At 34.2% G+C, this 21,604-nt stretch overlaps 2 protein-coding genes across 2 annotated transcripts in view; both read right to left on the bottom strand.

The window, feature by feature from the left end:
• LOC115883930 (apyrase-like) overlaps nt 1–10,238 on the bottom strand; it is a 32,579-nt gene extending 22,341 nt beyond the window's left edge. The window contains exons 1-4 of the mRNA XM_030902361.1: nt 10,101–10,238; nt 5,359–5,578; nt 1,558–1,755; nt 744–954 (exon numbers count right to left, since the gene is read on the bottom strand). Of these exons, the coding sequence (XP_030758221.1) occupies nt 744–954; nt 1,558–1,755; nt 5,359–5,578; nt 10,101–10,219 (748 nt within the window). The 5' untranslated portion in view covers nt 10,220–10,238. The remainder of the gene's footprint in view (nt 1–743; nt 955–1,557; nt 1,756–5,358; nt 5,579–10,100) is intronic.
• Nucleotides 10,239–12,749: 2,511 nt separating this feature from the next.
• Nucleotides 12,750–20,735, bottom strand: LOC115883934 (apyrase-like). Its single transcript, XM_030902366.1, has 9 exons — nt 20,557–20,735; nt 19,609–19,825; nt 16,964–17,161; nt 16,515–16,725; nt 15,148–15,305; nt 14,942–15,035; nt 14,166–14,324; nt 13,716–13,865; nt 12,750–12,971 (listed from the first exon to the last, which is right to left on the bottom strand). Exons 1-9 carry the CDS (start codon nt 20,670–20,672, stop codon nt 12,799–12,801), a joined length of 1,476 nt encoding a protein of 491 aa, XP_030758226.1. The 5' UTR covers nt 20,673–20,735; the 3' UTR covers nt 12,750–12,798.
• Nucleotides 20,736–21,604: the final 869 nt, after the last annotated feature.

Below are 21,604 nucleotides of genomic sequence, written 5' to 3'. Positions count from 1 at the left end.
GTATAAAAAATAACTATTACATCACTGTGTTATTTTTAGCCGACCATACCAATAGGTATGGTCGGCTATTAAGATCGGAAAAAAAAGTTTTTTTAATTTCACTCAAAATGAGTTATTTGGGTCATAAATGACCTAAATACAAAATATTTTCATGGTGTCCGTCTGTCCGTCTGTCCGTCTGTCCGTCTGTCCGTCTGTCCGTCTGTCCGTCTGTCCGTCTGTCCGTCTGTCCGTCTGTCCGTCTGTCCGTCTGTCCGTCTGTCCGTCTGTCCGTCTGTCCGTCTGTCTGTCTGTCTATCTGTCTGTAACACGACAACTCAAAAACCGCTGAACCGATTTTAACCAAATTTGGCACAAAAATACTGTGGCACCCGAGAATCTGGCCATTAGTTTTTGGTGGGGTAAGGGGTTTGTAAGGGGTATGGGAGGGGGTTAAAAATTTAAAAAAACCGTAACTCCAAAATTACAGTAGCTAGCAAAACGCGGTTTTCAATTTAAGATTAAGAATAATATTTGCAACAAAATTTGTAATAACATCAAAATCACTCAAAGTCGCAGTTTTTGAGATAAAGAAAATTTGGAAAAATTCCTTTACTTTGAAACTAAAAGAACTGCCTACCAACTTTTTATTAACATATTTTAGTAGGGGCGCCTATACGTGCCTTCCGGCGCCAATTTTTTTTTTCATGAATTTCCCATACACTCTATATTCTACTCTTAATAAAGCAATACACCATTTTTACCTCCAGAATATAGAAAAGTGTGAGAATGTCCTCCTACAATGAGTCCAATTTTTTCACTGGCATTTGCTGCTATCTCCTTGTCAATATCGTACCCCACGTGTGATAGAACGATATTTGTGAACACCCCTTCTTCTCTAACTAGTCTTTCTGCTTCTTCATTAACAGTAGAAGATTCAGGAAGAAACTTCAATTTCCCAGTCGTAGATATTTCCTAAAATATAAAGAAAAGACGTTTTTGGATCGTTGGTTTTTTTTTGAAAATTGTTTCTTTTTCTGACTGTACAGAGTGTCCCATTGTTATGTGTTTTGTGGGGTTCCTCGTTTATGAGTAGAGATACAAAATTACAGTTTTCATATCACTGTGCTACTATATTTTATGAAATAAATGCCATACTTTCACAGATTTTTCCCAGTTTTCTAAAAAAGCTCATAACAAAGCAAATGAAATAAAAACATAATATACAGGGTATCTCGTTTAAAAAACATTACTTTGGGTCATATTTCAAAACTGACAGCTTATAGCAAAAATGTAGTTGCGCCACTGAATTCCTCATGAAAAACGCTATGGGACATAGATAAATTCACCTATTCGATAAGTTATATTTACATAACATAATTGAGATACGAAGGGGGTCGAAAAATACAACATTTTAAATTTTACCCTCTATTTCAGGAACTAAGAGGGCTAAGACAAATCTGAGTGTAGCAACTTTAGTTTTATAAAATAGTAGCTCATCTTTTTACCTCTACTCATAAAAGAGAAACCCTGCAAAACGCACGAAAATGGGACACCCTGTACAGTCTCAGTACATACATTCGTTTTAGAGTATATCACACCGATGATTCCTATCTTTTTTCCATTCCTTTCAACGACGGTACTCTTGGTGTAAGTACCCTGTATGCTCGGTTCCAGGCTGTCATCTATATTAGTACATACCACAGGGGCTTTCGAGTGTGTAATAAACGGTACAACTCCATCTAGACCATTATCAAACTCATGATTGCCTAAAACCTAAGATATTTTTGATTATACAGGGTGTTCCTTAATGACATGCTAATTTTTAAGGAGGTGATTCTTGGACCTATTCTAAGAAAAAAACTTCATGTGAATATACCGGGTGTTGCATCGTCGGACGGGACATAGGGTATCCCCTGTAAATTTTAATGGGGTCAATTATTGGCTTCCCTAATTATTTTAGAGAATAATTATATTTATTGAAGAGCACTAAAGCTCACATTCAAAAGAATAACTTTAGATATTTTTGATTGTACAGTTTACGAGTTAATGACGATTTCTTTTAAATATTTCTCCTTTCTTGGCCCCTATTTTACTTATGAGCACCAGTCAAGGTAAAAGATAACTGTCAAATGAAGTTGTCATTTCAGAAATTTACCTATTTAGTGCTTTATTATTATTGAAAACTCATTACTACATCGGAAATCTTAAAGATGTATTTATAAATTCTATTTATTGAAGAGCACTAAAGCTCACATTCAAAAGAATAACTTTAGATATTTTTGATTAGCTCGTTTACGAGTTATCGCCGATTTCTTTTTAAATATTTCTCCTTTCTTATGGCCCTGCATTTACTTATGAGCACCAGTCAAGGTAAAGGATAACTGTCAAATGAAGATGTCATTTCAGAAATTTACCTATTTAGTGCTTTATTATTATTGAAAACTCATTCCTACATCGGAAATCTTAAAGATGTATTTATAAATACAAATTAATATGAATTAAAGTAAAATAAAGTAATCAATTACAAGGTTAATTATAGTATTACTACAATATTCAATAACATATTAATTTAGGTACAATTAAATTGTTAGAACTTTAGGATTTAAGAAGATGTTCAAATATTCCTCCATAAACTGCTAGGCAATAACCCAGGCGATCATAAAATTCTCTTCTTACATTCGCTAGTTGGTAAACTGAAATTCTATTGCATTCGGCAGAAATAGCATTTTTTAACTCGTCTAGATTTGGGTATTTTTTATCCTTGTATTTCCTGTTTTTTAAATGGCCCCAGAGAAAGAAATCATTTGGCGAAATATCAGGAGCTGGCCAATTTACTGTATGATTTAGGCCAATAACATTTCCGTTAAAACAGCCAGGGTACTATGTGCCGGGCAGCCATCCATTTGGTACCAAACGTCCTGATTTTCCCTAGCGGCATCATGTAAAGCAGGTAAAATATGATTTTCGAGTAAGTTCCAAATAATATTTTGCATTTAAATTTCGCGTAAGAAATAATGGCCCGATAATATTGTGTCCGAATATTCCTGCCCAAAAATTTACTTTCTGTGGATATTGCGTCCTTGTTTCGACAAACCTGTGTTGGTTTTCTTTGTTCCAATATCGATAATTTTGAACATTGGGTTCGTTATTTAAAGTAAACTTGCATTCGACAGTGAAACATATGTTTTTTAAAAATTCCCTATCCGTGTTTGCTCTTTCCATCATATCAAAACAAAACGCCTGCCGCTGTATTTCGTCTCCATCTCGTAGCTCTTGGTGCTTTTCATATTTGAAGGAATAGTATTTATGTCGTTTAAAAATTCGAAACGCTGTAGTGTGGTCTATTCCTATTTCACCCTCAAGTTTCCTTGTGCTGATCTTTCCATCGTTCTCTTCCACGCACAATAAAACTTCCAAGTCGGCATCATTTCTTACATCTTCTCTTTGTTCCTGCCTTGCTTCACATCTGCAGTTATTTATTAGGGTACATTTGGTCTCAAATCTCTGGATATTCCTTGCGATTGTAGATTTTCCAGGTATCGGTCTATTCGGATACAGAGCAGCAAACATGTCTGACACCTTTTGATAACTATTTCCTAAACATAGTAAAATTTTCTAATTTTTTTTTTCAAAATATCTCTGATGGTATATTTGACCATCTCTGATGGTATATTTGACCGTCTTCCATGTATCAAAATGTTTATTTTGATATACAAAAAAAATTGTTTTGTTTCCTAATTTCCTTCTGGCCGATGCAGAAATGATTTCCACAAAACAGCCACCGCATCATAATACATATCTTTAGCGATTTGACCCTAAAGTAAACTGACTTTAATTTTTTTAAGCAATAACTATACGTCGGGCGAAAAAAATCAAGAGATAAAAAATGTTTCGAAATGAATGGAGATTTTGAAAATAATTTTTATTTTAAGAGAAGTCAGTGGACGGCACTGGTTAAAATAAACAAAATTCTTTGAACACCAAAAAATATATTTTGATGCATAGAATACGTGTATCAAGATTCATAAAGATATATACAGGGTAATTCAGATTTTACTAGAATAACTTTAGGGCCCGAATTCTGTAACTTTGACATAAAAACGTTACGCGTTCAAAGCGGTGAGCGCAAGTATTCGATCAGCGAAACGCAAAGCAGTCGATTTTGGTATTCTCGTTGCCATGCGTATGGTGTTCTGGATACGCGTTGAGCACATATTGGCAACATCACCATTTCTAATGTAGGTAATAGTCAAAAATTGATAACTGACGGATGTAACAATGAAAAATGTCAATGTTACGTGAATTTCATAACCTATTGTTGAGTTATGTGAAGCTATTTTTCTATGGATATGTCATTATTCTTATTATATGAGGGAAGTGTTGAAGACGCTTCTCAGCATTTTCGATGTTTTGAACAATATTTATAGCTGCCAAGTCGTAAATTATTATCAATTACTTATTGAGGAATTTATAGAAGAAGTAGTCATTTTCACTAAAGAGCAAGATAACGCACAAAATCACAATTTTTTCGATTTTCACTCACAGTTCGACAAGCAAAACGATCCTTTAAGGCAACCGTTTTCAAAGCGCTCAGCGCAATCAGTAAAGACGCTAAGCGCGTCAGACGAGAATACGGAAATCGTTAAGACCGTGCGCGCTCAACATGCGCTCAACGAAAATTAACGTCATATACGCTGAGCGTCTAAAAGCGCTTACCGTTTTCAAAGTTACAGAATACGGGCCCAGGGTATCGATAGAACTACGCTTCCGCTTGGAGTAAAATGGCGCTAAAATTTGAATTACTTTTCATATGGCATACTGCTAATTAAGTAACATTTTTCGAACGCAGCTGAGCTATGTCCGGAATTTTTTGGAATATCTCGAAAACTAAGCGACATATCAAAAAAATTTAAGAACGAGAAAAGTTAGTAAAAGGACGGAAGGTATCAGAAAAAATACAAATTTATCCAGTGGCGTGCGACAAAAAAGTTCGACAAAGTTCCGTGCAGTTGACACTCACAAAAACAACACCCTGTATAGCAATTAATCCAATTTTTTTCACACGTATCAGCCACGTTGTCCTTAGTATTTAACCAAACACTTGCGTATTTAGATCTTCTGGCTTACAAGTAATAAAATAAAACCTGAAAAATAATTCAAATTTTAGGGTCATTTTACTCCAAGCGGAAGCGTTTTTGGAGTATGGTTTATAATACAAACTATCATTATTTCGGTTAGTTCTATCGAGAGAGATACCTGCAGTTATTCTAGTAAAATCTGAATCACCCTGTATAATAAAATTAGCGTTATTATGAACAGAGGTTTTTTGTTAGAAAATAATAATAATTGATCACACTGTATATTAGTAATACGTACGATGGCATCAAAAGGTAACTTATTGAGAAACTGCTGCGTTATGTTCCATTTTCCTAGACTGTAGTACAGGGTACCTTGAAAATTGTCACCTCCATTTAGAAGGATACTATCTGGTTTGGCAGCTAAGATTTCTTGGATTTGTGTTGTCAATCGAGCAAACCCTCCAACACATGTTGGAGTGTCATAGCATACACCGGACACACTACCAATTTGTTCGTATCTAGAACAATATATCCATACAAGTAATAAAAAAATTAAATTCAAAAATACGCAATGGAAAATTAAACGTCAACATTCATAAAAAATATAGTCCAGAATTTATTTTAATACATAAAATTATAGGGTACTTCACATTTACGCTGATTGGATAAAAAGAATTTTTCCAATATTATTAATAGTCTAAGAAAATAGGCCTTCAAATACGAAGTTTTGATATAAGTTACTTTGAAAGACCAGAAAACGAATAGTGAAAGATTTTTTTAACCTAACCCCCGAGAAGGAGTGAAATAAATAGAAAGGACCAGGGGAAAAAAATTGGCGCCGGGAGGCACGTATAGCCGCCCATACTAAAATAATATATTAATATCTCAAAAACTGCGACTTTGACTGATTTTGATGTTATTACAAATTTTGTTGCAAATATTATTCCTAATCTTAATTTGAAAACCGCGTTTCGCTAGCTACTGTAATTTTGGAGTTACGATTTTTTAAATTTTTAACCCCCGCCCATACCCCCTTACCAACTCCCCACCCCCACCAAAAACTAATGGCGAGATTCTCGGGTGCCACAGTATTTTTGTGCCAAATTTGGTTAAAATCGGTTAGCGGTTTTTGAGTTATCGTGTTACAGACGGCAGACAGACAGACAGACAGACAGACAGACAGACAGACAGACAGACAGACAGACAGACAGACAGACAGACAGACAGACGGACGGACGACGGACAGACAGACAGACAGACGGACACAGACAGACGGACGGACGGACAGACAGACACGGACGGACAGACAGACAGACGGACAGACAGACAGACAGACAGACAGACAGACAGACAGACAGACAGACAGACGGAGACAGACAGACAGACAGACAGACAGACAGACAGACAGACAGACAGACAGACAGACAGACGGACAGACAGACAGACAGACAGACAGACAGACAGACAGACAGACAGACAGACAGACAGACAGACAGACAGACAGACAGACAGACAGACAGACAGACAGACAGACAGACAGACACAGACAGACAGAACAGACAGACAGACACGACAGACAGACAGACAGACAGACAGACAGACAGACAGACAGACAGACAGACAGACAGACAGACAGACAGACAGACAGACAGACGAACAGACAGACAGACAGACGAACAGACAGACAGACAGACAGACAGACAGACAGACAGACAGACGACAGACAGACAGACAGACAGACAGACAGACAGACAGACAGACAGACAGACAGAACAGACAGACAGACAGACAGACAGACAGACAGACAGACAGACAGACAGACAGACAGACAGACAGACAGACAGACAGACAGACGAACAGACAGACAGACAGACAGACAGACAGACAGACAGACAGACAGACAGACAGACAGACAGACAGACACGAACAGACAGACAGACAGACAGACAGACAGACAGACAGACAGACAGAACAGACAGAACAGACAGACAGACAGACAGACAGACAGACACAGACAGACAGACAGACAGACAGACAGACAGACAGACAGACAGACAGACAGACAGACAGACAGACAGAACAGACAGACAGACAGACAGACAGACAGACAGACAGACAGACAGACAGACAGACAGACAGACAGACAGACAGACAGACAGACAGACAGACAGACAGACAGACAGACAGACAGACAGACAGACAGACAGACAGACAGACAGACAGACAGACAGACAGACAGACAGACAGACAGACAGACAGACAGACAGACAGACAGACAGACAGACAGACAGACAGACAGACAGACAGACAGACAGACAGACAGACAGACAGACAGACAGACAGACAAGACAGACAGACAGACAGACAGACAGACAGACAGACAGACAGACAGACAGACACCATGAAAATATTTTGTATTTAGGTCATTTATGACCCAAATAACTCATTTTGAGTGAAATTAAAAAAACCTTTTTTTGCCGATCTTAATAGCCTACCATACCTATTGGTATGGTCAGGGCCGGCGGAAGGGCCGGGCGCCCCGAGCAGCCGCCCGGCTCGCCGTATACGACGGGCGCCACGATGGCAACTAAAATATTTAAAAACGGTAATCTAATCAAAGAGTAACGAATGACCAGATCAATAATTAATCGGTACTATCAGTTTCCACATTAAAATATTACCAATTACCATACCACATAGGAAAGAATATCTGACTAAACATTATAAACATTACTAGACGTATCCTATTATAGTTTACTGAAATTATGCTCAAAAAATTCGCACGAAAGCTTTGGGATAGTTTTAATTTCTTCCATTCTATATGTTTTTGGGTGCTCTATTCGAAACTGGGATTTGCGAATTCATTTTCGTCGAAAAATCTTAAACAAAATAAAATAAAAAAAATATAAATCTGATTTGTTCGCGGTATTTTACTTATAATTCAAAAGCTATCAAGTTTTTGTAAATTACCTTTCTTTCTATAATTCTTGTTTTTATAAATTTTCTCTAAACAAACTGTTTTGAGTCAAGAGCTAGCAAAATTGACAGTTTTAGACTGACAGCTCAAAATCGCACTTTTTCTACTACCCTTTTATTTGTTATTAATGGCTGATTTACACTAAAATTATATATCGATATCCTTATTATCCAAAAAAAAAGCTTATAAGTTTGTCTCATTAGTTAAATTAATTTATTAACAGTAGTGGGAAAATATATCAATCTTTTGGTGATTTTCATTTTCCCAATTGAAAGTGTATAATAATACACGAAAAATGGTAGCAGAATCGTAGAATTTTCTCATTAGAGCAAGACAAAGGAATGCATCTCAATCACTGGCTGAACCTCATTTTAAAGCCCACAAAACTGTATTTGATCATAAACTGATTGTGCACGAAATAATTGATGAAATAGAAAAGAAAGTTTTCTTAAATTCTTATAGAAAAATAATGCAACTGCTTGAAACTAAATACTAATATTTTCAAAGATTACTTATACCAGAACGATACTTCCGAAGTTGGAATTATATTTCTCATTACTCTATATACCGGGTGCGTCTCAAAAGTGGCTCACCCCTATAACTTGTTTATTTTTCAGAAAAAAAAACAAATTTGGTATGTTAATATACATAAATTAGGATTAATTGACGTATTCAATTGTTTTTGGTCACTTCCTGTTTCACCGGAAATTACTACAACTTTTGATTTTTAAATGGCACCCTCGGTATATTTCTACTTTATGACATATGTTATCTTTTGATATTTTCGATTAAAAATACGATTTTGGCATCTTTTGGACCGGCCAGGACAAGACACGAAAAACATTAGTCGATCAAATCTATTTTCCAAGGCTCCTTGTTTAAAAATTAGTGTTTTTAACAGAACCAAGTGTTTTTAACAGAACCTCTAGATTGAAATTTAAAATATAATGTTTTTTGGACGAAAATGTCAAAATTTGACATATGATATGTCATTCTACTCAGAGTGTCATTTTCTATCAAATAAAGTAGAAATATACCGAGGTGCCATTTAAAAATCAAAAGTTTAAGTCATTTCCGGTGAAACAGGAAGTGGCTAAAAAGAACTGAATAGTCAATCAATCCTAATTTATGTCATATACTAACATACCAAATCTCGTTTTTTATGTAAAAAATTTAAAAAACAACAACCGCAGACTAAGATTGAAAGAAAAGAAGAATTTTGAAGTATCTTTAAGTGAAAATTAATTGTTACAGTAGCATAAAATATGCTTAGTTGTTGTTAAAGGATAGTATTGAAAGAAGAGAAAAAGAGAATTATAATAATATTGGGGGGGGGGGCACCAGATAGGGTACTCGCTCGGTCTCAATATTTGCCTTCCGCCGCCCCTGGGTATGGTCGGCTAATAATGGTTCGCTCGGAAATGGTACCTAAGTAGCTAAACGACCAGTCAGGACTCTAATACGGATAGAGCTAATGGAGCTCTATATTCCCCCATTTAAACTGTGTTTCGAAAATGCATAGTTTCCGAGTACATAAAAAGTACATACAGGATAAGAAAAAAAATATAAAAACGTATTTTTTAATTTCTGACATTTTTTTTTTATAATACAACATAACCTAAAAAGGGGCTCAAATCGCATTTAGAATTCTTACATTACCGTATTCTAACCATACCAGGCGAGAAAAATGGAACAAGTTAATAAATAAAAAATTAGATTTTTTTCAAAGAAAAAATATATAAAAAAATTTAATGCCTTAGCCGGATTAGGATATTATTTCTGTCAAAGAATTCATAAAGATAAGTTAAGATGGATATTTTGGTAAAATGAGATTCTTAATAACCTGTTCTATCCAAAACCTCTTCAACAAGACAGTACATGATAGTGACAGTTCTATCTATCATTTTAATTCATAGTCATTTTTTGAATTTTTGCTGTCAAAATCTTCCCCTACTCATTGGACAGACTATACATCTGGAAATATATATGACACCCATAATATTTTAGTCTTAGTTAGATTTACAAATTTCATCGAAATTAATAATATGATAATATAAACTTACCTTGCATGAAAATCGTTGAAATGAACAACAGATAATTCAAATAAATTTTGACTAGCTGAAATATTTATAAAAAAATACAGAATAATGAAAATTAATTTAAAATGTACCTTGCGCAACATTTTAATATGAAATAATCTATTTATGTTAAATTATAAAACAAAATTATTTGCATATAGACATGGTCTGGTTTTAAACAGGAGAACTTTTATTATAGACATTGTTAAATCATTTAGATAAAATGGTGTGATAAGCTCAATGAATAATTGTTCTTAAGTCTAACAGGTAATAAAAAGAAATTACAGATTATAATTAATTAGGATAATGTGAATTTTAATACCGTATGATCGAAAAAAAATGGCGTCCAGTTGGTTTGGAAATGACGATCGATGACATTCCCCATATAATTTTACATATAAAATGACAGCGATCTTCATTTCATAGCCATAGCTGACGCCGTTTTTTTTTCGATTATATTGTAGTACAATGTATATATGCGATTTAATAAATATTTTGACCAAATGAAACTAACATTGGAATTCATTTAAGATTGATTTATTTAACAATGCTTATATTAAACTTATACAGGGTGGTCCATCGAAAACGGCCAGGGTAATTTTTTTTCAGAAAATTCAAAAACACGTCAATTTTGTTTGTGAGGGGGACAACTTTTGCCCCAAAAATGATTGCAAAATCGTCAACCCTCTAAGCGGGGGTGTCATCCCCAATTTTTTTTCAAATGGGAAGGGGGGTCAAGTGGTACCGCAATGGAAAGGGCTTTCTATTCTTTATACTTTCCGGCTTCGTTTTGAAAATCGGTCGAGTCATTGAGAAAATATGAAGGATTGAAATTTGAAAAGTTTATTTAAACATTTATCAGAGTAAATGATAAGGATAAATTCCTTCGACCAATTTGCTGTTTTTTCTTATTATTTCTAGATGTTTACGCATTTTTTCACTTGCCACAAGGTTGAACGATCAGGTGCGGTAGTTGCTAGATAGCTGTTCTGTGACTTATGCGTTGAAGTTCTTCTCAATATCGTTAAAATTTTTAACAATTATGGTGTACTCACTTGCAGAAAAAGTGGAAATAATCGAACTTTATTTTAAAAATATTGAATGTGGCAATCGGGTTGCGGAGATATTCAATGAACTCCATCCTGACAAACACCATTATGGCAAAATTGTTCGCGAGTTAGTTGCAAAATTTCGCGTATAATATAACTGGTTCCGTTATGAATAAAAAGAGGCAGAGGGAAGATCTTGTAGTAAATGAAGCTATGGAGGTATTCGTATTGGGCCAAGTTGCCATGGATAATACGCTGAGTACAAGAAACTTAGCCAATGAGACCGGCGTGAATCGTACAAGTGTCCAAAGGATATTAAAAAAATACAAGTTCCACCCGTATAAAATTCAGTAGGTACAAGAACTCAACGAAGACGATTTTGATAGAAGCCTGCAATTTTGTAAAACTATGAGTGAACAAGTGGCGAATGATAATAATTTCCTATTTAATGTGTGTTTTTCGGATGAGTCTACTTTCTTTTTGAACGGTGTAGTTAATCGGCACAACTCTCGGTACTGGGCTGAGGACAACCACAGAGTTTTTTACGAGGTGCACACACAAGACGCTCAGAAATTGGACATCTTCAAAAACGAGGCGGGGAAATATAGAGAATAGAAAGCTCTTTTCATTGCGGTGCCACTTGACTCCCCTTCCCATTTGAAAAAAGTTGGGGGATGACACCCCCGCTTAGAGGGTTGAAGATTTCGCAATCATTTTTGGAGCAAAAGTTGTCCCCCTCACAAACAAAATTGACGTGTGTTTGGATTTTTTGAAAAAAAGAATACCTTGGCCGTTATGCCTGTATAACGGTATATCTAATTTTTTGTGGCCACCCTGTATAACGGTATATCTAATTTTTTGTGGAAAATGCAACAGTGACTAGTTGCTAGCTCGTGTGTCAAGGCCGTGTCGTGTCACGGCCTTGAATGTTTACTCCCATTGCGCTTGAAGAAGTTTCACTTCAATAACCTGCAATAACCTGCACTGAAGACCTGAGTATATGGTTTTAAGAGTCTATTACGCTGTACTTTCGGGTCACTCTCAGGGGTCGGGTAAAGCGGGTGTGTGGCCGAAGGAAATATATATTATATTCCAGAAATCTGCCTAACACGACAGGATCGGGCTAAGCCACATCCAGAATTCCAAACACACCTGCTTTAAGGATTGATTAAAGTTTGCAGAGCTTCAGCATTTGCCATAAAATAACGAGCAATTTGTTACAAAACCATATAAATTATATATCACTGTAATCACAAAACTTCAATCTATTCCCGTATCTTAACGTAATTTTAAATTATGTCTTTATTTTCGAGAAAATTTAGTCCAAACATAAGGAATGTTTTGTTGATGTTTGACGATCAAAATCATAAAAATAAAGAAGTTGTCTAAAAATGTGCTACAATACGGATATAGTATAATCCTTTATCTTTAATTTCTTTCTTCATTTGTGTAAAAATACCTAGCCAGTTTTACATAAAACGTTAAATACCGAACGCTTATTTTGCTACTTAATGGACCCTTAATATCAACTCGAACCGCGAACCCTAAAGGCGGCCATTACCAAAAGACAAAAAAAAAATTCTGATAAATTTGATCATTTATTGGCTCAAAAAACACTACAAAATACACTTTATTTAGTCATTGGCCTTAAATAGAATTTCTCCTTCGCTATGGACTGTGATTCTTCCTTCCTCTTCTTGAAACACCGGTGATCTGTGTTCGATGAATTTGACATATATGTCAATGTCCACTTGCCCGATCGCCAAATTCTCGATATTGTCACTCAAGGCAGTGAAACCATCTCCACCTATAATTTATATTTTGTTATTTTTATTTTTATTTTAATATCTTGTCTCTTTAATAATACCGTATGATCGAATAAAAACGGCGTCAGCGATGGCTATGAAATGAAAATCGCTGTCATTTTATATGTAAAATTATATGGGAAATGTCATCGATGTTCATTTGTAGAGTTAAGTTTAAGAAAATCAAGCTTTATACAGGGTGGTCCGAACTGTATTCCGGAAACTTCGGCAGCATATTCTGCAGATAAAAATAAGTAAAAAAGTTCGTATAAATGCATGTCCTAAAATGCTTAGCTTCGGAGATACAGGGTGTAGAAATTTAATTTTTGTTTCGATTTTTTTCAAATAATTTCTGAAGTAACGTCAATATTTGGATGAAAATTTGTGTCTGGGAGTTTATTGACAAGAGAAATTTGGATTTAGATTTCAATATGACTTCTATTTGTAGAGGGCGCCACCTACGTGTGTTTTAATTGTTTTGAAGAGTAATAACTTTTCGACGGTATCTGTATAAAACTACCGAGTGAAAAAATATACTTTTCCATGATTTTTTACGTAAAAAAATGTCGCTTGGTAAAACTCGCTACCAGCAACCGTTCTCAAGATATTTAGAATGGAAATAGTCAATACATGTTATTATTGACAAAAAATAAACACGTTGAGTAGATAGTTATTTGACTGATATAAATTATTTTTACAGTTCGGACCATAATGTACCAAAAATATTTTTCTGTATGTTTTTTTACCTCCAGATATAAATGAATTTACTGCAACGTTGTAAGATTTATCCACGTCCAAGTCTTCATAAATGGGGATTTCACATTGTTGACAGCGAACCTTTACACTTTGTACTCTGTCTCCTAATGGTCTGGAGAGGTTATAAACCACATGCAATCCTAGTAAAATAATGTAGTAATATTAATCAAATATTCTTCTTCTATTATTACAGTTGGAGGTTGAAATCTCTGATATTATAACAGCAAAATAAAACGCTAATTCACCACAATTCACCAAAACATTATCTATTCTTTAAAAAATTGGACTCGCGTTTCGCTAATCATCTTCAGAAATTGATGAACACGCTTCCAGTGTTTAAAAGTAAAGTGTTTTTGGTGTATTGTGGTGAATTAGTGTTTTATTTTGTTTTTTTTGTTCTTCCTATAAATAAAAAATATACAAAATAAAGAAAGATCTACCTGATACTTGTAGGAGTTTTAGATCAGACAAAACCCTTTGAGAGTTATAACCTTGAGTGGTTTGTTCTAGTAACTCTTTAATGTATTTTCCTTTGAGCTGTCCAAAATCTACTGTGTTTCCAAACGGTTGAGCCACTAATACGTCACTATAGGTCATATCTGAAAAAAAATTTGATGTTTATATCAACCAATGTTTATAACTTTGTACCTCTGTTAGAAGTAAATCATTGAAAACAGGGTAGTTTAGATAATTTATTGTGAAAAATTAAATTTTAAATGGAACCGCTAAAGATTCTAAAACCTACCTAAATTTTAACCTAATAAAAATGCTTTAAATAGAAAAAATGTACAATGTTTTTAATTCTCCGTCTAATAAAGAAATGGTAACAAGGTGTTCCATTAAAAAAAAAACAAATTAAAAAAAAATTTTATATTTTAGAAAGTTTGGCATAGAATTTTTAACACCCTGTATGGTTTAAAATTACGGTATTTATAGTAAAGTAAGTTCAAACCAACTATAGTAAATATCTAGTATAGTATTGATTTGAGGACAGGATTTCTTGCATTATTAATATTTTTTTAAAAACAAACTGAGAAAAAAACTTAAAAATGACGCCCTGAGAAGCGCATTCTTCATTACTTTTTATTTGGGTGCCCCCTAAAATAAATTGTTGTATCCGCCCCTGCTAGATTGTTTCATTAAGACTTTTTATTTAATGTGTAAACGGGCATTTTAATAAAGTGGAAGGGTTCTTAGAAATAAAATAGGTACTCACCTCCAATAGCTATATTATCTCGTAGTCCTCCAGCATTTGTCAAACCTATGGCAGCACTAGTCCATGATCCGTTTGGTGTATTGGTTTCGGTGTACTACAACAAAATGGGTTATAAATATGTTGTATCTGCCTCAGCTATTTAATAATAACAGCGTAAACCACTGTAGAAACATTTAGGACAAGAAGAAGACTTTTAGATTACTTACAGCAAAAACATAGGCGTCAGTAACAAAGTTTCCCAAGGTACATTCACTGTAATAGCATCCAGCTTTGGACAAAATGACACTTGTTGAACCCAGAACTACTGTTCCTTGAGCATCAACTAGTTCTTTCCAAGGTGCCAGATCCTCAACGATAGTTTCATCTAAATTGAGGAAGTTATTTTTAGGTTAACATTTTGTTAAAACTGCCGTTTTCAGGAATTTAGTGGGCATATTTTGAAAAAAAAATCATAAACCTCCATAAAGATTGCCTTATGGAGGTACTACAGCGTTGACTGTTTTGGCTTGGTTTGGTTAGCCTTTTATTTGCTATTTGCCAAAAATAATTAAGATACGTCAATTTGACATACGTGCTTCAGTAACGTATCTGATGATAACTACCAACAATTATTGATAACGTAAAATAAAATAACAAATTATTGGGTCTACCCTACATCATATTTTTACACGTTTTGAATAAAATTAGAACGGCACTGATAAACCGGAATTTAAGTCGGCCATCTTTGGTCCCCATCGCTCTCGGGGGTCGGGTAAAGCGGGTGTGTGGCCGAAGAAAATATATATTATTTCAGAAATATGCCTTAGAAAATATGGCTTAGCCCGGTCCTGTCATGTTAAGCCACACCCAAAATTCCAAACACACGTGCTTTGATTAAGGTTTGCAGAGTTTCAGCATTTGCCATAAAATAGCGAGCAATTTGTTACAAAACCATATAACATCATAGCCGACGATATATTTAGAGAACATATTTTAGGCAAGCTAGAATAACTAAAAATGTATAGTTTATTAACTGGTGCACCCAGAATCCTAAGTCTGGTTGGGGGGTTGGGTAAAAATTCTGTTTTACGTTTTTTTGCATGAGTGTATTATTTTCACCCCCAATTATGACTTTTATTATGTTTTTAAATAGATGCTTCAAGTTTTTAACTAAATTAAGTGAATATTTATGTTTTAGGTACTTGAAAGTACTAGACATGTCTAATTTTATCCAAGTGAATTTGAGGAGGCAATACATAATTCCGCTTTTAAGATATTTCCATTAATTTTAATCAAACATCTTCAAGATGAATTTAATTAATATTTTAAGTACCATAATAGATTTTAAACTTTTTCAAAATTATACTCCATGATAAAAAACGGCGTCTAGTTGGCTTGAATGTAACGATCGATAACAATTTCTGTATAATTGTACAGATAAAATGACAGGTTGTCTACTAACTGTCTACCGCAAGGTGTTTTAGGTATTCTATCCATTTTAATTGTATTTTTTAAACATTGTGTTGAGAAATTCCTTATAAACACTATTTTTTTAATAATAAATGTAGGCATATATTTTTTTTATAATTTTTACCTCCAGTGAATAAAAATGTATGAGAATGTCCTCCAACAATAAGACCAATCTTTTCACTGGCATTTGCTGCGATTGCCTGATCAATGTCATATCCTACATGGGACAGAACAATGTTTGTAAACACTCCTTCTTCTTTAACTAGCCTTTCAGCTTCCTCGTTTACACTTGCGGATTCTGGATAAAATTGTAAATTTCCCGTACTAGAAATTTCCTAAAACAATATTTATAATAAATAAATAAAATAGAGTATGTCCAACAAAATTGATCTAATATTGAAAAAAGTTTATCATAACTAAGTAAGTTTATCATAAGTAGTAAAGTTTATCATAAAAATAAAAAAGTTATAGGGGTGAGATACTTTCGAGAAACACCCGGTATAGGGATGTTTCGAAAACATGACATTTTAACATTTATAAAACATAATATTTAATAATTCCAGATTATCTTACGGTAGTTTTTGCATAGAGAACACCAATTATTCCTATCTTCTTTCCGTCTCTTTCTACAATAGTACTTTTTGTGTAAGTACCTTGAATAGTAGGTTCCTTACTGTCGTCAATGTTGGAGCACACCACGGGTGCTTTTAAACTTGTAATGAAAGGTACCACACCAGAGATACCATCATCAAATTCGTGATTACCTAGAACCTTAAAAAATAGGGATAAACTTTTTACCTTTACTAAAAGAATATATATTTTTTAAAAAAAAAATCTTCTGGGTGTTTCGCTACTTATAGAAGAAAATCTACAAAATAAAATAGTTATCTATATACAAGAAGATCGACATGTCACATACAGGGTGAGCCACTGAAAACTTACAATGGCTATAATTTTTAAACCAAAAAAGATAACAAAAAAATAAAAAATACCGTTTCTATAATATCGAGGGGGAATACATATGACATAATTTTTGAACCACCCCGACCTACCCCTAAGGCGGCACCACTACTCACTTGAAAATCTTAAATGGCAACACCCCACTTGTGGCGCTTTTTTGAAAGCCCATGAAAAATGCTAAACGATGATCATAAAGTTTTTAGGGTGAAATTGAAAAACTACCCCTTACACGAAAAATTAGTTGGACATTAATGAGAAAAGTGATTGTTTCAACATAAGTTACAAATTGGGACCCACCTAAATGAGGTTTTTTTCAAACTACCCCGACCCACCCCTAGGTGCCATCCCTTGACTTCTAACCTCAAGATAGCGATACCCCACTTGTGACACCTCTTTGGAAAGCGTATAAAAAATGCTGAACGACTGTCATAAAAAAGAACGAAAAAAGTAGAGCCTAAAAATAAAAAAAATGTCAAAACGTGTCAAAATCAATAGAATGAATTGCCAGAAAAAAAGAAAAAAAAGCTCGTACAAAGAGAAATTTATTATAACTCTTAATGAAGACCTCATACACTTTCAGCAAGATGGAGCCCTTTCGCATTATTCTATTGTCACAAGGCGGTGGTTGGATAAATATTATCCAAGGCAATGGATTGGCAAAAGGGGTCTAATCGAGTGGCCGCCAAGGTCACCTGATTTCACTCCTTTAGACTTTTTCTTATGGGGTTACACTAAATCCATAGTCTACAAGACAAAACCAGGTTCGTTGCAAGAAATGCGGCAGAGGAGAACTGAAGCATGTCGAAATATTCCGAGAGAGACTTTGAGAGGAATTTGAAAATCGTTTGTATTTTTGTATGGAACAAAACGGCTGTTATTTTGAGCAATTCTTAAAATAAATTATCATTTTAAATTTCTTTCAAATTGTCACACCTACATTTCTTGTCACTAACCAGTAATTAAGTTGAAGTCTGTATGACCATCGTTTAGCAATTTCAATTAGCTTTCCAAAGAAGTGTCACAAGTGGGGTATCGCTATTTTGAGATTAGAAGTGAGGGGGTGCCACCTAGGGGTGGGTTGGGGTGGTTTGAAAAGTACTTCATTTGCGTCATTTAGCTGGGTCCCAAGTTGTAACTTATGCTGAAAAAATCACCTTTTTCATTAATATCCACCTAATTGTTCGTATAAGGGTAGTTTTTCCCTAAAAACTTTATGATCATCATTTAGCATTTTTCATGAGCTTTCCAAAAAGACGCCACAAGTGGGATATTGCCATTTAAGATTTTCAAATGAGTAAGGGTGCCTCCTAAGGGGTAGGTCGGGGTGGTTCAAAAAATACGTCATATGTATTCCCCCTCGATATTATAGAAACGGTATTTTTTATTTTTTTGATATCTTTTTTGGTTTAAAAATTATAGCCATTGTAAGTTTTCAGTGGCCCACCCTGTATATCGTAAAATTGAAGCATCATTGGACATTTCAAAGACCGCAATTCAAAAACTTTTACCTACATAAAGAATGATCTGTCAAAAAATTAGATTTCTTGTTGGATAATTACAGTCAAATGGTGTCAAAAACTCATTTAAAGCAGGAAACTCCAGTACAATACGCAGTCTTTTCAGTGGTGATAAATTCTGGATTTACTCTTATGAACCCTTATGACTCCGAGATGAACCAAAACCAACGAAAGTTATCCCTTCTCGAAGTGTTTCCAAAAAAATGGTGGCGATATTTGTCTCAAAAGCGGACCATACACTACAATCTCTCAGCAAGATCATAGGACTGTTACTGCTGATTGGCGCATATTTATTTGTTTGCCGGAAGTAATTGCTGAGTTTCGATAAAAAACAATTCTCAACACCGAATGATCCTCCATAAAGGCAATGCAAGTTCCTACACAGCTCGAAAAACAATTGAGTTTTTAAAACAAGGAAACATCAAATTGTTGGACCATCCTCCACACAGTCCCGACCTAAATCCTAACGACTTTTTTACTATTCCAAAAATTAAAGACGAAAGACTGAGTGGTCAAAGGTTCCAGTCCCTATAGAAGATGCAGTCAAGCGAGTGGAATAACTGCTTTCAGAATTGGTCCCAACGGATGCAAAAATTCATTTCTCTTCTTGGAGAATACTTCGAAGAATAGTTATTTAAGAATTATCTAAAAAAATACCCCAAAGGCGAAATATCCAGAAGACTTTTTTAAAGAAATGAGTCCCCACCACAAAGTAATAGATATTATGTAAATGTTTCTTACGATAGCATCAAACGGTAATTTGTTCAGAAACTCTTGAGTTATGTTCCATTTGCCCAAGGTGTAATACAGGGTGCCTTGAAAGTTATCGCCGCCATTCAGTAAGAGGGACTTGGGTTGCGTATCTAATAGTTCCTGGATTTGAGTGACCAGTCTTGGAAATCCACCGATGCAAGATGTGTCTTTGCACGTTCCAGATGCACTACTTATCTCTTCAAATCTATAAGAATTTTTTTTTACATTTTTTGAAAGCTGATTTAAGACTTAAAATTTAATGTTTTCAAATTTTAACTTTCAAAATAATTTGTGTTTTAAATATCGATAAAAGATTTAAGTCTTTTCGAAAAATGCCCGGTATAGTTGTAAAACCTGACAAAGAAATATTAAAAATATAATTTTTTCCATAGCAACTGTTAAAATTGCCTTATATCTATCAAAAATAGTAGATAAAATAGTACTTTAACCGCAAGAGTAGATTAAATGATTATTTCTTCTCGCACGTTTTTTAATTGCTTCCATTTTGAAAATTTTTGTATTTTTTCATAAGTTATTCGGGATTTAAATGGAAGTAGTTTGGATATGGCGTTTGTCGCCTCAGCCTAAATATCTGTTGGTAATTTACTTATTTCGTTTTGAGCCATTTCTGGCTCCAATTCAATCAGCAATCGACACGAAAGAGAACTAAAAAAAAATTGACTCAAAACTGACAACTAAAAAGACAACTTTATTTATTTGTCAAATCACATAGAAACCAACGAAAAACCAGTACAATATTTTTTCAACTCGTAATAAATTCCTTGAAATAATAATTTCTGAATATTTTTTAAAACGTAATTCTCTATGGAAAAAAGAAATATTGTTTATCCACGACGATAAAATTGCATTATCGTCTCCCGAAATTAATTACCATTTTATCGTCTTGTATAAAAAATAACTATTCCTTAACCTTACCTCGCATGGAAATCATTAAGGTGCACTACAGAAAGTTCAAATAAATCTGCTTTTAAAGTATTACCAAGACAACCCAAACTCAGCAAAAATAACGTTGTTACTTTGAGGAACCACATCTTTTCCAAAGTAACGTTTGACACCTTCAGACAAGTGAAATAAACTGATTTTTAGCATTTTAATATCTATTTAAATAATCTACTTATCAATGAATTAACAGGTCTTTATTTTTATATCGGATCGAACGATTTGATATAAAATTAAAATTTTATTATCGCTAAATTTTTATTGCTAGAAGTGGGTTTGTTATCGGCGATTATTGTGCTTAGAAGACGGTGATTAGAGATAAGTTGAATAACATGTTTCATTCACCGAATTTGCTGTAATATTTATTATACGTCTAGTTGTAAGTGTTCCAAAGTAACAATAGGAAAAAATATATCTAAAGGTCACCACAGACGTACTTTATTGTCGCTCAGATAAACAGTAAAGTCCAAAGTATTTCATGTTCTTGAGTTCCACTTTAAGTTGGTTTCTACTTGGGAAGCAGAACGGTTCTGGTTCAGTTACTGGAGTGTTCGCTCCTTTTCTAGCTAGATTGTTTGTTTTTTCATTGTTTGTATCCCTTTGTGGGCTAAATTTTGTTACATAAAAATCTAGAATGTCAATATTCCATAGGTATATTAATAAATGAGGTCTAAATTATAAGGAAATTCATTTTCTACGAAAACTTGAAGACATAGGTAACAAATAGTATAATACAATTTGATAGACAATTAAATTGTGCCTCTGATTCACGTAAAATATACAAGGTATTCCATTTAAATTAAACAAGTTATTGTCGGTTAAAGCTAGTAATTATTTAATATAAATTTTAAGACACTCTGTATAAGGTAGTATAATTTTTATTATTGCAACACCAAATTTAGTAAATTGAAAAACTTCAATAAAATATTTGGTTTTAAAAACTTTAATACGCCTAGAGAAATGAAGCCTTAAAATTGTCAGTGCATTTTCATCAAATCGTTAATATTTCAAAAAACCTTAAGAT

This window comes from Sitophilus oryzae, unplaced genomic scaffold (assembly GCF_002938485.1).
Source record: "Sitophilus oryzae breed Bouriz unplaced genomic scaffold, Soryzae_2.0 scaffold_2006_pilon_pilon, whole genome shotgun sequence".
Classification (NCBI taxonomy): domain Eukaryota; kingdom Metazoa; phylum Arthropoda; class Insecta; order Coleoptera; family Curculionidae; genus Sitophilus; species Sitophilus oryzae.
Note: the sequence above shows the minus strand (reverse complement) of the source record. Positions and strands in the feature narration are given on the sequence as shown.